Consider the following 14,960-nt stretch of genomic DNA (forward strand, 5'->3'; position numbering starts at 1 on the left):
ACATGTCATTGAAAGCATTGAATATATGGATATGAATAGAACAACTGGCGTTGGATCCAAAACCTTCATAAACATACAACGTATTACTTGCTCTATGAAATTATTCAAACAGGAAGATGGAGACAACTTTTCATGATAGGTTATCCAAAATTTTCGATAGAAGCTATCGAATTCATAAAGCTTTTCTCAATTTATCATCCCGGGACAATCCACATCAGTCAAATGCCAAGGAGAAATACTAAGACAAAATATTTACTTGAGCTAAATACATAAAAAGGAAACATAAGATGAGAACAGTCATGTCAAGCAAATCCTTCTAACTAACCAAACTTCACCAGGAACTTCGTTTAATCACAATCTAGCATTTCACTCAAGCTACAATCAATATTCCTCTGTTTCAAAAGTTTGTGCCGGGGCTCTATTGTCTTTCTCAAACCATATCGGAAAAAGTCAGGACAATCAGTAACTTCATCAATGTGTCTCCCCATCACCTCCACAAGAAACCTGATCCTTGGTTCTAAAGAATTCTCGATGCTCTTGAACAGAATCAAGGGGTAACCAGTCACTAAAGCTGCTACCTGTCCATCTTTAAACCCACACTTCTTTAGATAAGCTAAATTGGGTCTCAGGAACTTGTTCACAACTTCACATCCCTACAAAGAATTTCAGGGAAGTTCATTACTACGGTTTGGGGATCCATTTCTGTCACGCCAACTGATCTCAAAAACTCTGAAGTAGGACGTAGCCTTTTGTCGACACTGTAACCCATTATAAATGGGCGTTTCACCAGAACTTTACCAACCATCCCATCTATTGACAAGGAAACTGACAATTTCTGTCAGCTTAGGTTCAATGCTATAGCTAATTAGTCTTGGGTTGAGCAATATTAGTTTGCCAAGTTGCTTTTCAGGGATCCCAAGAGCCTGAAGAAAAGCCAAATCCACGCTATGGGAGAGTATGTGAGGAAATTGGGCTATTGCAGAAGCAACTTCATTTGGTTTTGTTCCAAGTGTTCTGAGGCACTCAACCATTGAAACAAGCTTCTCATTCAGACCAAATGTAAGGATTTTGGGACACTTCAAAACAACATAAGGGAGCTTTCTTTCTGGAATGCCAATGCTTCCCAAGTAAGCCCAATTTTCAGAGGCTCTATCACTTTGTGCACACTCCAGGCGCTTGCACTTTCTGAACATTTCATGAATAGTTTTATCGTCAAAACCTCGGTCCCTAAAGAAATGCATGATGTTACTAACTCTTTGACTGGAGCTAATGTCCATATTTCCTGAGAGTAATCGACCATCAAGCCCGAGTGCACTAAAGAATACAGATATAATTTTCTCATTATGCCACATAAAAGGCAGCGGAAATCATGGAGTGACATTTGACGGATAAATCTAGAGTGCAGCTAGCAAGGCATTTGAGGACATGAAATACCCCAGATGGTGTCATCTCGCTGTTGGGTTTTCTTTTTAAAAAGGCTTCTGTATCAAAAGACAACTAGTACAGGAAATAAACAGTTCCCGATAATTAGCAAAACTAATTATTTGAAGAATTCTGCCAAAAAAGAGGAGAGAAGATTCATTTGCAACACAGAACGTAATAATGATGGACATAATTGAAATGCTGTAAGAAACTATCAAAAGAACGGGGGAAGAGATCATCAATCGAAAATAGATGGAAGAAGAGACATGTTACCTGCAGCTGAAGCCTCAATCCCTCTTATTCATGTTTCAGCATCAGCATATAGAACAAGACATTCTGCCTGCGCATGTGGGTTTGCGTATATGGATAATGGATGTTAGGATTTCGGCTATTTAGCTTATCACATAGCCTTTTCTCTCCAATGGCAGTGGAAGTGCTGACCTTTTTCTCAGTTGCCCTTCTAAACATTTTAAAATGACCAATGTAGCCTTTGTGGTATCTGAAAGACTGAAACCTAACCCTAACCCTAAACCCCCAGCGTGATTCAGAATCAGTTGGTATCGTCATGCCTCTCATCATGCTCATTAGGGCGTTGAAGAAACTCCGTCCCCATCACCGTCACCATTCGTCGCAGATTATTAACTCAAAACTACGCCTTTTCAGCTTGCTAGATGCACGAGACGACAGCTACGGGACTCTTGCAACTCCACCGGTGCCCATTAACAGGCCTCTGAGGGCTGAGAGACCTCTCCGCAGCCACCCTCCCCCTGAAAAACCCAAAACATCTCGACCTCAACCTGCCACTTCTGATCATCATGTACAGATTCCCCAAACTTCCAATATCCCTCCGAAGAGGGATGATCAGGAATCAGACCGTTCTTTCCTTGAAAAATTCAAGCTTGCAAATCCTCAAGCACAACCTCCTCCCCTTCCTCGTCAAAGCCATCATCAAAAGGAACAGCAAAAACCTCCTGAGGAGGCAGGTGAGATCTTTAAGAAAATGAAGGAGATCGGTTTAATTCCCAATGCGGTTGCCATGCTCGATGGCCTCCGCAAGGATGCCATGAAGCTTTTTGGGCTTATGCGCGAGAAAGGCACAATTCCAGAAGTTGTCATTTACACTGCTGTCGTTGAGGGCTTCTGCAAGGCCCATAAGCTCGACGACGACAAGAGAATTTTCAGAAAGATGCAGAACAACGGCATTACTCCTAATGCTTATTCTTAGTCTTACTCTTACTCGGTCTTGATTCAAGGACCGTACAAATGTAATTGCTTGGATGATGCTGTTCTCTTCTGCTTAGAAATGATGGAGGCTGGAAATTCTCCCAATGTCACCACTTTCGTGGGCCTGGTTGATGGATTATGTAGAGAGAATGGTGTTGAAGAAGCCCGGAGAGTTATTGAAACCTTAAGTGATGCAGATTAAAAATCATATGATTTTGAATTATAGTTTATTTAGAAGTTTAGTCTTTTTCAATTGTTTTTAGGTTTCGTTTATCTTTTACTTAAGTTAGTATTATTGTTAGGACAATATTATGGATTGGGGGTCGTCCGGTACTAAAAGTACCTTTAGTACCGGACTAAAGACCGGTAGGAAATATGAGCCGTTGGATATTAAAAATCTAATCCAACGGTTCACGTGTTTCACCCTATCTCTCACACATTCACTTGCAACTTTCTTCTTTCACACATTCTCTCTCGACTTTCTTCTGTACAAAAACTCGAACTCTTAAGAATGTCAGGGCCAAACACCACCATCGTCACTTTCATTCTTCAAAAGCTCAAAACCCAACAAATACACAATCAAAACCCAGTTTTTGAACATTGTAATAATCTATATGTTGATTCTGTTCTGGGTCACAATCAAAACCCAGCAAACACACAATGGAAACCCAGAAAGAAAATCCTCAATATGAAAGCAAGAGGGGCAGAAAAAAACAAGCAAAAGATTATGAAGGCCACGGGTGTCATAAAAATAGAGAGAGAGCTGAGGAGGCATTGTATTCGATGGACCCTTGTCTTTGACGGAGTAGAGTCCTCCGCGGACCCTTGTCTTCAACGGATCGGAGTCTTCGACGAAGGCGCTGTCTTCGATGGAGCAGAGTTTTTGACGGAGGCAACATCTTCCTACTTCACCAATTTTGTCAGATCTGGTCAAGGGGTTAGGAACATGGAGAGAGAAGTGATGGAGAGGTTTGATGAGAATAGTCCCAAAATTGGGGTTTATTCAATTTTCTGGCTTGGCGAACATGATAGCTGAATCTGATGGGGAGTAGATAATTCTAGAGAATGTAATTTTCAATTTTTGAAGCTTTTAATCTTGTTTCATTATAAAGAAAGTGTGAGAAAATGAATGAGAATTGGGGAAAGAAGAGAGAGAAACGTATGAAAGTGTGGTTAAAAAAATTAGGGATGAGGAAAGAGAAATGGATGACAGGGTTAATTGTGATATTAGATTTTTAATATCCAACGGCTCACATTTCCTACCGGTCTTTAGTCCGGTATTTTAGTACCGGACCTACCCCCAATCCCAATATTATAGGGTATTATTTAAGTTTTAGAATCGATGGTATTATCGTAATTTTTAGGTTAGTGAGAAAAACGAGATTAGTTATTTATTAATGTTTTATTACGATATTTTAGGAAGCTTATTGCTTGGTGAACAAGTAGTATCTTTTAAGGGTAAATTAAGAGTCTGTTTGATTTCTTTTTAATATTGGTTTCCTAATAGGAGTGGTTTAGTGTTTCTCTATTTAAGGATTGTAACGTCTCGTGCTATAGACGACTTTAGACTTTTATTCAATTAAAATACAGAATTTTCTGTTGGGTTTTAACCCTAGAGACTTCATTGAGTCGATTCTATCGTCCCTTCTTCTAATCTCTTCGTTCAAATCTTTATTCTGCTATTCTTTATTGTTGTCATCAATTTTTCGCTGCATCAAACTGGTATCGGAGCTGAAGGATTGAACTTCAAACCATGGTAGGACATGGTAAAGTTCACGATCCAAGAGAAAAATTACTTCAACAAAAATTTATTATGCTATTCTTTATTGTTGTCATCAATTTTTCGCTGCATCAAACTGGTATCAGAGCTGGAGGATTGAACTTCAAACCATTGTAGGACATGGTAAAGTTCACGATCCAAGAGAAAAATTACTTCAACAAAAAGAGATAGCAGAGATGAGACGTAAGATTGACGAATTGTCGCGGATTGTACAAGCTATTCAGCGACGGAGACGTGCAGAAGCCCGTATGGAGATACCGGAAGGCAACTGCAAACCCTTGGACATACCAGAAGGTAGTCTTGAGGATGAAAGTGATGGTATTGATGAGGAGAATCCTTTTCAGGAAGCTGGAGGTGTAAATCATGCGCTGCGAGGTAGACGGAAGGGATTATCAACACTAATATTTGATGAAGAAGAGGTATTTCAAGAACCATTCTATGGCGATTATTATGATGAGATTCAAGAACCAATCTATGATGAATATTATGATGAGATAGATGATATCTATCCATTGAATGGGGAGTTGGTGGTTCAAGGCGTGATGACTACAGTGACCAAACATGAAAAAGAAAACAAATTGCAAGATGAGCATGTCAGTGGAAAGATGGAAGAGCTTGAATTTGTCATTCACTCTCCAAAACAAGAAGTGATGCTTGTTATTCCAGATCAATTTATTGAAGTTTCTAGGGAGGAGTTTGTTATTCCGAAAAGACTTGACGAACCTTATGGAGAGACTTTTTGTTAATGTTGGTTCTAGATTTATTCAAGAGTTCAATGTGGTCTTGTATGTTGGGTGTGGTGATCAAGAAGTCAAGAGCTTTCCTACTTCAATTCTTTAAAACTCGAGGTCGAGAGTATGATGCAAATCAAAATTCATGGGATTTTGAATTATAGTTTATTTAGAAGTTTACGTCATTTTCAATTGGTTTTAGGTCTCGTTTATGTTTTATTTAAGTTAGTATTATTGTTAGGACAATATTATAGGGTTTTATTTAAGTTTTAGAATCGATGACATTATCGTAATTTTCAGGTTAGTGAGAAAAACGAGATTAGTTATTTATTAGTGTTTTATTATGATATTTTAGGAAGCTTGGTGAACAAGTAGTATCTTTTAGGAGTAAATTAGAAGTCTGTTTGATTTCTTTTTAATATCGGTTTCCTAATAGGAGTGGTTTAGGATTTTTCTATTTAAGGATTGTAACGTCTCGTGCTATAGACGACTTTAGACTTTTATTCAATTAAAATATAGAATTTTCTGTTGGGTTTTAACCCTAGAGACTCCATTGAGTCGATTCTATCGTCCCTTCTTCTAATTTCTTCTTTTAAATCTTTATTCTGCTATTCTTTATTGTTGTCATCAATTTTTGATTGCATCATTAAGGCAGAAGGGTTTCTTTGTTAATGAAAAATCTGTTAGAGAATTCTTGGACAAAAATGCACCATTTTCGAACTCCGTGTGGGAAGCAATCTTTGGGAAGAAGTCTTCGTGGAAACCATTTTGAGTTTCTTCTTGGCTCATAGAAAATGGATGTAAGTAGATTTATGCTGGGCTTCCAATTGCAAACTTTTTGGTACTTTGACGATCAAGGTTTATGCATTTTAATGCTTATATCTCACAACTAGAGAACGGTTTCTCCAACTTCATAGTTCATACATGGAGGCTCTCTTCTTAAGGATCACGGCCGTCTCTGGCTGCTGAGAAGATGCTGGTCATCGTAGTGTTGTGAGCAATCGAGCAATTTTCTGTCATCTTCAGTACGGCATTTCATACTATACTCTCTGTCGGTTCTTATTTTTTTTAATAATGATTGTTACAGTTCATTCCTTTTATGTTTTATTGGTGTGAAGTTTTAAGAGCTAGCCTTTAGAATGTTGTGTTGTTTTAGAAGAATACTACGACTTGGACTGTCCCTTCATACCATGTACTTGAGATAGTTAAGTTATACGGATGAGATCCAACTGTGAGAAGTTTATTTCATAAGATAGTTGATACTTGATCGTTGATACTGTGATAAGAACTCATTGGGAATCGCCCTCTATGTTGAACTATACATGTTGCTCCTACAGGCTACTTTCTGTTAGTTTTTCACTTGAAGCAGTTTTTCCGACAAAACTCAAAACTTTCACAATCTTTCTTTGATAGTTTGTGAAGTTTCTTTCCGCTCATCCTTCTCTCCCTTGTCAAAAAATCAGTTACCAAAAACGTTGGCATGTCAACTGCGTGTGAAAAATACTAAATAGTCATTGCTGGTGTGTGGTGGACTTGGCTTTAGAATTATCTCATGTACTAGCTGGTGTATGTGATGCTTTTTTTTTTTTTTAATGAGTTGTGATTGTAAGGCATGATAGGTGGTAAAAAGGTGGCATTAGGGTTGGCAGCAGTAGCCATTATGGTATGATTATTAGGTGGATACACTAAAGTACTAGTAAAAATGATGAGAGAATACAACTTTTAGCAGAACAATGCTAGTTGTATGTGTGAGCATAGATGATGGAGTTCTTGTAAGTATCCCTAGGAAGAAGGAGAGCAAGCAGCTTAACTTGTGTTATTAGAAGGGCATGCGAAGCACATACGACATTTACACATTGACTTGAGGACAATTAGCTATCTTGTTTTTGCCTACTTACAAATTTATCCTTCTGAACTGCCAGTACTTTGGTTAAGGCCGTAGTTTAGGAAGTAAACTTGTTCTTCTTTTCTTTTTCTTTTTTTTATTACTATAGTATTTTGACTCTCTTTTTTTTCCCGTTACTTGGGAGAATAATTTAGTTTCGTTATATGAGTAATTCAAGGAAAACATTGTTAGGTAGAAAGTATTGTTGCTGGGTTTAGCTTTTGGTTCATGTAGCCAGAAATAATGTTGATCCAATCTGATTCTTTTTCTAAATGCACATGGACTGCTCTGCTTTGGTTCATGTATGCGTTTGCATAAAAAGACATTATTTTTCATGTCCAACAACTAGACAGACAAAAGTCTCAAAGTGCCTTTTAACCCTCTAGAATTGTGGTGAATCTCCGTAAATGCAAGTTGCGTTTTGGCAAGTGAAGGCCATAGTCTCCTCTCCAGCCCCTTGCCATACTCTTGCCTAATATGCCTCTATGGATTTGTAGTTATTAACATCTGACAGCATTTGATAGTTCTGATCCTCCGCTGATTGCTTGCTGTGCACGTGGTCGGTCTCCTCATTTTGATGAAAGGGGCCATGTTTAGACTTTACGAGGTATCATTAAAATTTTAATGCATACCAAGTCGTGCAAGATCCTTGTGGATTTGGTCGGCTTTCCTCCCAATATTAAACCACTAGTCAAACCTAGGTAGAGGGAGCTGCCCTTGCCTTGATTGTTTCTATGATTCATTGACAAGGTTGCTGTTGATTTAAGCTATTTTACTGCTCTTTCTTATTGCCTATAGAATAACAATTTAAACCTTCTTAGTCATTCGCTGAAGGTACTCTTAAAACACCAAAGCAGTAGTATTATACTATTATAGTAACCAGTTTCATTCTTAACAGAATGTTATATGGATATTTTGGCCCGCTTTGTTTATGGTATTGCGATGGTAATTAGATTACAAGTAATCAAAAATGTAGTTAATAATTCTATTAAGTTATTTGGTGATGATGTGAATAACAATCTAATTAAGTTGTTTTTCAAAACTAGCCTCCCTCACAAAAGAAATGGGAAAAAAATCAAATTAATTGTAGGATGTACTAACACGTGCTTCATTCATTATAATGTTCATACATATATTCATGTGTGTATCCGCCAGGAATATGTATGTATACAATTATAGGTACATGTATACATATAAACATATATCGTTAACACAATGAAAACCTGAAGGATATTATTGTCCAAATAGTTTCAAAATGTATTTGTAATCCAAATGTCATCTTTTAATTGGTATGCATATGGACTCATATATGAATTGACTCGCTCCTAACCAGGTCCGCCCCTAGCCCAAAGTAGTCAAAGCTAAAGCTTTGGGCACCACAAAAAATAATTTAGTAATAACTATGTATTAACCAAAAATCACGGCAGTCCAATTCGGCAATTCCCTTCTCCTCCTCTCAATCTCTCCCTTAGACCTCACGCATAGCCATACATCGCTCAAGGTACATCAAAAGCGCTTAGAATGGAGAGGAGAACCATCATGTTACGTTGTTGATAGAAAATAGTTATTTTCATATCTTATAGTGTTGGAAGTGATTTTATCAATTGAGAACAGAAAAACAATTGAAGTGCGTAGCTTTATAAATTTTTGTTCAAGGGAATTGAGTTTCCCAAATACTTGGATTGCTTATATGATTTTTTGACTACACCAGTTATAGTTGCTTTTGCATATAGAAATTTTTCATGTTGATTAAATTTTATTTTCGATCCCTACTAGATTATGCCACTTACAATCATTAACTTTGTATTGCAAAAGTCGAGACATGTTTTGAAAAATTAACTTTTTCATGTGAAGTAGATTGTGCTACTTATAAAGCACCAAAACAATATTTTATATTCATGTTTTGTACTTAGATTTATTTTTTTTTGAAAGGCTCACAGGCCACACACACGCTAAGCCATGCCCGAGGGGTATGAAAGCTACCACAGCGGATGAAAAACTACCTAAATCCCAAACTCTCTGGTGAGAATAGAACCCTGGACCTCAAGGTCCTGAGCAGACAACCTGACCAACTAAGCTATCTCCCATTCTCTTGTACTTAGATTTTGTTATATACTTATTGATCACTTTTAATATAAAAATTATGTGACCACAGTCTCACAAAAATTATGTCACTTTTACATCATCGAAAGATAGGGGTTGTACAATTTTAACGCCCAAAGATTTTTTGTTATAATGTCATCACTCATTGTTTAAAAATGAGACAAAATACTCACTCGGTCAGATTTCAAACATGAATCTGTCTGTAAAATAGGGAATGATTATAAAGAACTTATCAAAATAGAGTTCTACATCAGAGTATCTAGAAGTTCTTTATTTTACAGAATATGAGTAGAGAACCACTATTAATTTCGTTAAACATAAAATAATACTTACTTTACTTTCTCCTATATACTCATTTTTTACCTCCTCTCTCCTCCCTTTCTCTCTCCTCACTTTTTTCTCCTCTTCTATCTCTAGTAACATCTCTTCTTCCTCGGATTATGAAATCAAGCCAAAAAAAAGTTAAACTTCTCCAATTTTTAATAACATTACTTAATTATTTTAAATAACATTAATTGATTAATATTAAATATAATTAATATATTGTTTTAAATGGAATTAATTTATTATTTTAAATAAAAATAGTTTATATTAATAAAATAAACAAGGAAAAGAGAAAGAAATATTATTTTAATATAGTAGAGAATATGATAGGTAATTTGATGCACTGTTAGTTGGATAAGGAACCTGTAAAATAAGGAAAAATGATATTTTATCTGTATTTTAGAGAATATTTTAAAAGAAATTGATGTAGGTGTTCTTATATTATTGATTAATGATGTACTCGTGAAGCTGTAATCTAATAAAATAAAACAAAAACCAATGTGGGGGGTGGGGTCGGCGCCGGCCCTGCGAATTGCGATCGAATTGAAGTTGGATAACAACTCCAAAACCTTTTAATTAATTAATTACTAAACTAAATGGTGTGCATCATACAGCTGCCTGCAGGCTTCGTCAAACTCTTGTATAAATTATATAGTTTTGTAACTTTTGTTGTTTAGTAAAGCCTTCGAAAGTCAAACTTAAGAGATTGCTTCTTTTTTTTTTTTTGCTAACTGTTGACAAATGATATTGGTTATTAATTCCAACAAGTTGATAGTACTCAGGTGACTATATATACATGTATATATATGAAGGAACTCTTCCAAGTTCCAACCTCAGTGCTTTGCAAATACTATAGTCTATATATAAACTTCGTTTGTCCAATTTGAAACCAAACATTCATTGAGGTTAATATTTCCACAAGAAGGTACGTAGAAATTAATAAGCATGGTTTTTGTGGTGTATCCTCAGCGTAGTTTATCAGTAGCTATCATTGTTTTCTACACATGCGTTTGGATTCCATTCCAACAGATGAGACGAGCCCTTCTCAGCATCATCATCGCCATCACGTACTCGAGTAGCACTTATAATACTTCATCATCAACTAATACTATTGCCCATGATCATATTCATCCGGGAGTAGTAGTTGACAGCTTCAGCCTTCCAGTGGCAGCTCGGTTCGAGGACTTGAGAGGAAGCTTGCAGTTGCTGAATAATGAGGATGAGGATGACATTATTATTTGCTCCATTTGTTTGGTAGGGTTGGATCAAGATCAAGAAGATGATGATGACTTGGAGTTGGTGATCAAACTCCCCGAATGCAACCACATCTTCCATAGGGAATGCATTCACAAATGGGTGGACAGGGATCGCTTTACCTGCCCACTCTGCAGGTCTTTTCTGTTTTGCCCCAAACAACAACAAAACCCCAATACAAACAAGTTTCAAGTCCGAAGAATCAATAAATTTTCATCGCGCCCAAGTATATAAATTGAAGGGACACAGAAAGGTTTCTTAAATATTAGTTTTTGCTGGTTTCTAGATCTTATGCTTGTTTGGTTGCGGGAGATTCATCTTCCTAATTAATTTGCATATCTGTAACTTTGGATGTTTAATTCTAAGAATAGAGGATTTTTTCCCCAACTTTTATTAAATTTTTTTGTACATAATGAATGAGTGTCACACGCTATTGGGATGAATTTTACTGGGATGTGTAGCAACAAGCAATGTTGATTTGTTTATGAGCGAGCTTAATTCCGTGTACGTAATCTCTATAGTTTTACCTACCCGTGCATGGGTTTTCTATATGTGTGTGTACGAATTTTGTCACTGCTAGATAAGTATAAGGACATGACATTAAATTATCAAAATTTGAAGATCAATTTTTGTAGCCGTTTTTAGATTGTAAATTTCTCGATCGAAAATGACTTATATCTCTAATATTTTCGTTCATAACTGGCCATAACAGTATTATGTTATTTAATTACATTGTCTAATACGTTGACTTTCGTTATTAAGTTGTCGAATTACATTTACTTTCATTATTACGTTGTCTAATTACATGTTATGACTGATTATGACTGAATTCGAAAGCACTACACATCCATAAATAAACATTCATACACTTACATAAACATGTGGCATGCTTATGTGGCTTCTTTAATAAAGTTTTTTTTTTAATCTATGTGGCATGCTTATTTGGCTTGCCACCTAGATTACGTAAGTTTATGAATAAGAAAATTATTGACATTTATCATTTTGAGACTGAATTTGTTAGGGATACGTAGCGTTTCTGTTTCTCGATTAGGGGAGTAAACAAATAGAATGAGTCTAATAGTATAATTCCGACCATGTTATGAAGTCTGTTTGGTAAGGAAAAGTATCGAGTTTCAATCAATTTAAACTTGTTAATTAGTGACCTTTTTGATGATTACTTATAGTGATTCCAGAACTAATCAACATTTATTATGATTATTGATTACAACAAAACAAACTCGTTGGCCATTGAAAAGGTGTTTGTACCGGAAACATATTGGGCCATATTTTCCTTGGGTTTGTTTTTGGTCCATCTATTGGCCCAAAATACTAACACCATTGATTTTGTTTCGCCGAAGCTGTAATAATTTGCAGATTGTGAGCTGCACTTCCTAATTAGAAGAAGCTCAGCAGCAGTAATCAACGATGGTATGTCCGTCTTCGTTTGATGAAATCATATGAACATGGATCTGATATGCGTTGCGCGTTTTCTCTGTATGAATTGATTCGTAGATTGAGGATTTTTTTCGTAACTTATTGATTTCCTTTTCTTCGTCTTCCTTTTTGAATTATCCGCATTAATTAGCCTTTTTCTTTATATTTAGTGTTATCTTATGGAGGGTTTGTTTCAAATGAATGACCTTTTGTTCGATATGTTTATCTGGGTTTTTCTTTTGAGCTTGGATTCAAATCTTTATTTGTTTTTGTCTGGACATAAATGAATCTATTAACAGATCCATGGATCTCCAACTTTTCGACTCAAAATTGCTTATAGCTCACAGAGGACGAGATTACTCATTTTTTGTTCTTAACTAGAATTTTAGTGTCATTTTAATTTTTAGGCAGTGGCTTACTATGTCATAAGAGTTTTATCTATTATTTTCAAAACTCCACAGAAAAATAAATCAATGTTTTCAATTAAGAAGATGCTTGATAATTGGATAGAGGGGCTTGATTCATTAACGCCATTGTTAATTTAAATAAAGGCTCACTATATTCCTGTTCAGCTAGGTTGAGCTGCTTGATACTATATGGTGCGTGTGTCTCTAAGATATTATCGCAGATGGTGATCTAGACTGTGTGTCTGTGATGGGCATTGGGAAAAGGTCTGCTTTGTTTAAGGATCTCCCACTTGAGTTTTATGTTATGTGCAGTGTGCATATGGATATATACTTTTCTTGTAGTAGATATAATATCTTTCTGGAATGATGAAGAAGGCGATGTTCTTTCTGTATCTTGTAGTAGTTAACTACTACTTCTTTAGTTGCACTTTTTTTTTTTAAAGTTACGGGGTTATATTCAATTTTTTTAGGGTGTGGGGGAATTGAACCTTACACCCTGTGCAGGCGTATTCTTCAGTTGCACTTTGTAGTTTGTAGGACATCAATTGGCTATGATTAGTTGAAGCAACTAATATGATATGAAACTTTTTTACTTTAAACATCTTTGCCTTTACTGTTTAAGATTACGATAACAAGGTAGTGCAGTGTCCGACTGGAGCACATTTTGTCTCATCATTTGTGTCACCAGCTGTAAAATGAAGATGACTTGAAGGTTCTCATTTCATGATTTTGCAAAATTTTCAGATTCATTTTGTGCTCCTTATTAGCCGACAAGGGAAAGTTAGGTTGACAAAATGGTATTCACCTTATTCTCAGAGGGAAAGAACTAAGGTGAGGCCTTTAGTTCTTAATTCTTAGTCTGACTATGACGTAATTCAATTGTTATAGTTGAAATGCCCTTGCTTTAACTCAATGAGTATGCCCATAACTACTTTCTAATTGTGGTCTTGTTTTGATTTCTGAAACTCATGCTGCTTTGTTGCGTCTATGATATCTATCTGTACATGACAATTTGTGCCTAACACATTTTGAGAAGGTTATTCGTGAGCTTGGTCAAGTAATTCTAAGCCGAGGGCCCAAGCTATGTAATTTTGTAGAGTGGAGAGGATACAAAGTTGTTTACAAAATGTAATGAATGAAATTTAACTGTTCACTATCACACTGAAGGACTTGTTATCTGGAAATAATTGTCCATGAAAGCTTCATATGAGATTGTGAAAAAATTTGATTCCAATTTTGTACTTTGCAGATATGCCAGTCTGTATTTCTGCATGTGCATTGATCAGGATGATAATGAATTAGAGGTTCTAGAAATAATACATCATTATGTTGAGATTTTGGATCGATACTTTGGCAGTGTAAGTGAACTCAATCCGTGACTTTTTTGTCAAGATATGCATGCTAGTAGGGTATTAAAATTTCGAATTGAAGTTATTAAAAATTGATTATTTATCTATGCTCACAGGTTTGTGAGTTGGACTTGATTTTCAAGTTCCACAAGGTACGTCAATTTTGCTTCTTTTGATGTTTGTTAGGGTTAGAAGGATTGAAACTTAGAAAGTTTTCTTACCATTCAAAAACTTCTCTAGTATTTTGGTGTCATGAAGTACTTTTCTTTACTTTATTTTTGCTACTTCATGGATGGAAGGCATACTATATACTGGATGAGCTTTTAATTGCTGGTGAACTTCAAGAGTCGAGCAAGAAAACTGTCGCACGGCTAATAGCTGCACAGGTATAGTTAATTTAAGGTCTCGATGCTTCTCTGTGGCTGTTGTCTTTCTTTTTTCGCAGTTCTGCTTAGTAGATTGCATTGTTCTTCTGTAGGATTCTTTGGTTGAGACTGCAAAAGAGCAGGCCAATTCCATAAGTAACATAATTGCCGAGGCCACAAAGTAGATTGTTCGCAGTGCTGTCAGCCTTTGTATTTGTGAGTTTGATGTGCCATGTGAATGAAATTCTGTTATACTAATTCTTTTTTTGAGTAAATTTCTTTGAATGTAATCTCAGACTGTCAGCGTTATTGCTCTTTAATTTTTGTAATATTATTTCTGCTTTGCATATGCCCAGCTAAATTTTTTGTTCCTCGGGATATCGGTTCAGTTCGTAAGCAATTACTTGTGCAGGTTATTTTTTGACTTAGAAGTTAGAACTGAATACACTTCCAGTGTAGTTATCATCTTAAAGCAATGGAGGGGGAAAGTTTGCCCCCTTGTCTGTGTTGGCCTTTTATGATTTAAAATTCCCAGCCAGCATCAAGTTTATACCGGTGGGTCAGGAAACCAATGACACTCTGTTTTACCTGGCTCTCTAAAGGAAGGGGGGTAGTAAGTCACCCAATTCCTTCAATCGATGGATAATTCTCTTCCTCTCTTGCATACATGGAATTCATGCCC

At 36.2% G+C, this 14,960-nt stretch overlaps 2 protein-coding genes and 2 pseudogenes across 2 annotated transcripts; 3 read left to right on the plus strand and 1 right to left on the minus strand.

Annotated features, from left to right (window-relative positions):
- Positions 1 to 140: 140 nt before the first annotated feature.
- LOC120002226 lies at positions 141 to 1,388 on the minus strand (annotated as a pseudogene).
- On the plus strand, positions 1,224 to 6,508 carry LOC120002227 (annotated as a pseudogene).
- A 3,817-nt stretch (positions 6,509 to 10,325) lies between these two features.
- Positions 10,326 to 11,103, plus strand: LOC120001389 (RING-H2 finger protein ATL18). The gene has a single exon (XM_038849700.1). It carries the CDS (start codon positions 10,415 to 10,417, stop codon positions 10,955 to 10,957), a length of 543 nt encoding a protein of 180 aa, XP_038705628.1. The 5' UTR covers positions 10,326 to 10,414; the 3' UTR covers positions 10,958 to 11,103.
- Positions 11,104 to 12,038: 935 nt separating this feature from the next.
- On the plus strand, positions 12,039 to 14,656 carry LOC120003052 (AP-1 complex subunit sigma-2-like). The gene is made up of 7 exons (XM_038851949.1): positions 12,039 to 12,151; positions 13,309 to 13,395; positions 13,601 to 13,692; positions 13,814 to 13,922; positions 14,030 to 14,065; positions 14,213 to 14,299; positions 14,392 to 14,656. The coding sequence occupies exons 1-7, from the start codon at positions 12,149 to 12,151 to the stop codon at positions 14,461 to 14,463; spliced, it is 486 nt and encodes a 161-aa protein (XP_038707877.1). The 5' UTR covers positions 12,039 to 12,148; the 3' UTR covers positions 14,464 to 14,656.
- The last annotated feature ends 304 nt before the right edge of the window (positions 14,657 to 14,960 follow it).

This window comes from Tripterygium wilfordii, chromosome 7, assembly GCF_013401445.1.
Source record: "Tripterygium wilfordii isolate XIE 37 chromosome 7, ASM1340144v1, whole genome shotgun sequence".
NCBI lineage: Eukaryota > Viridiplantae > Streptophyta > Magnoliopsida > Celastrales > Celastraceae > Tripterygium > Tripterygium wilfordii.

Bases quoted from the DNA above. Each gene is read 5' to 3' on its own strand.
- LOC120003052 (XM_038851949.1), top strand. The intron at 13,396-13,600 runs GTGAGGCCTTTA...CATTTTGAGAAG, and splicing joins CTCAGAGGGAAAGAACTAAG to GTTATTCGTGAGCTTGGTCA. The intron at 14,300-14,391 runs GTATAGTTAATT...GTTCTTCTGTAG, and splicing joins CACGGCTAATAGCTGCACAG to GATTCTTTGGTTGAGACTGC.
- LOC120001389 (XM_038849700.1), top strand. From the start codon at position 10,415: ATGGTTTTTGTGGTGTATCCTCAGCGTAGTTTATCAGTAGCTATCATT.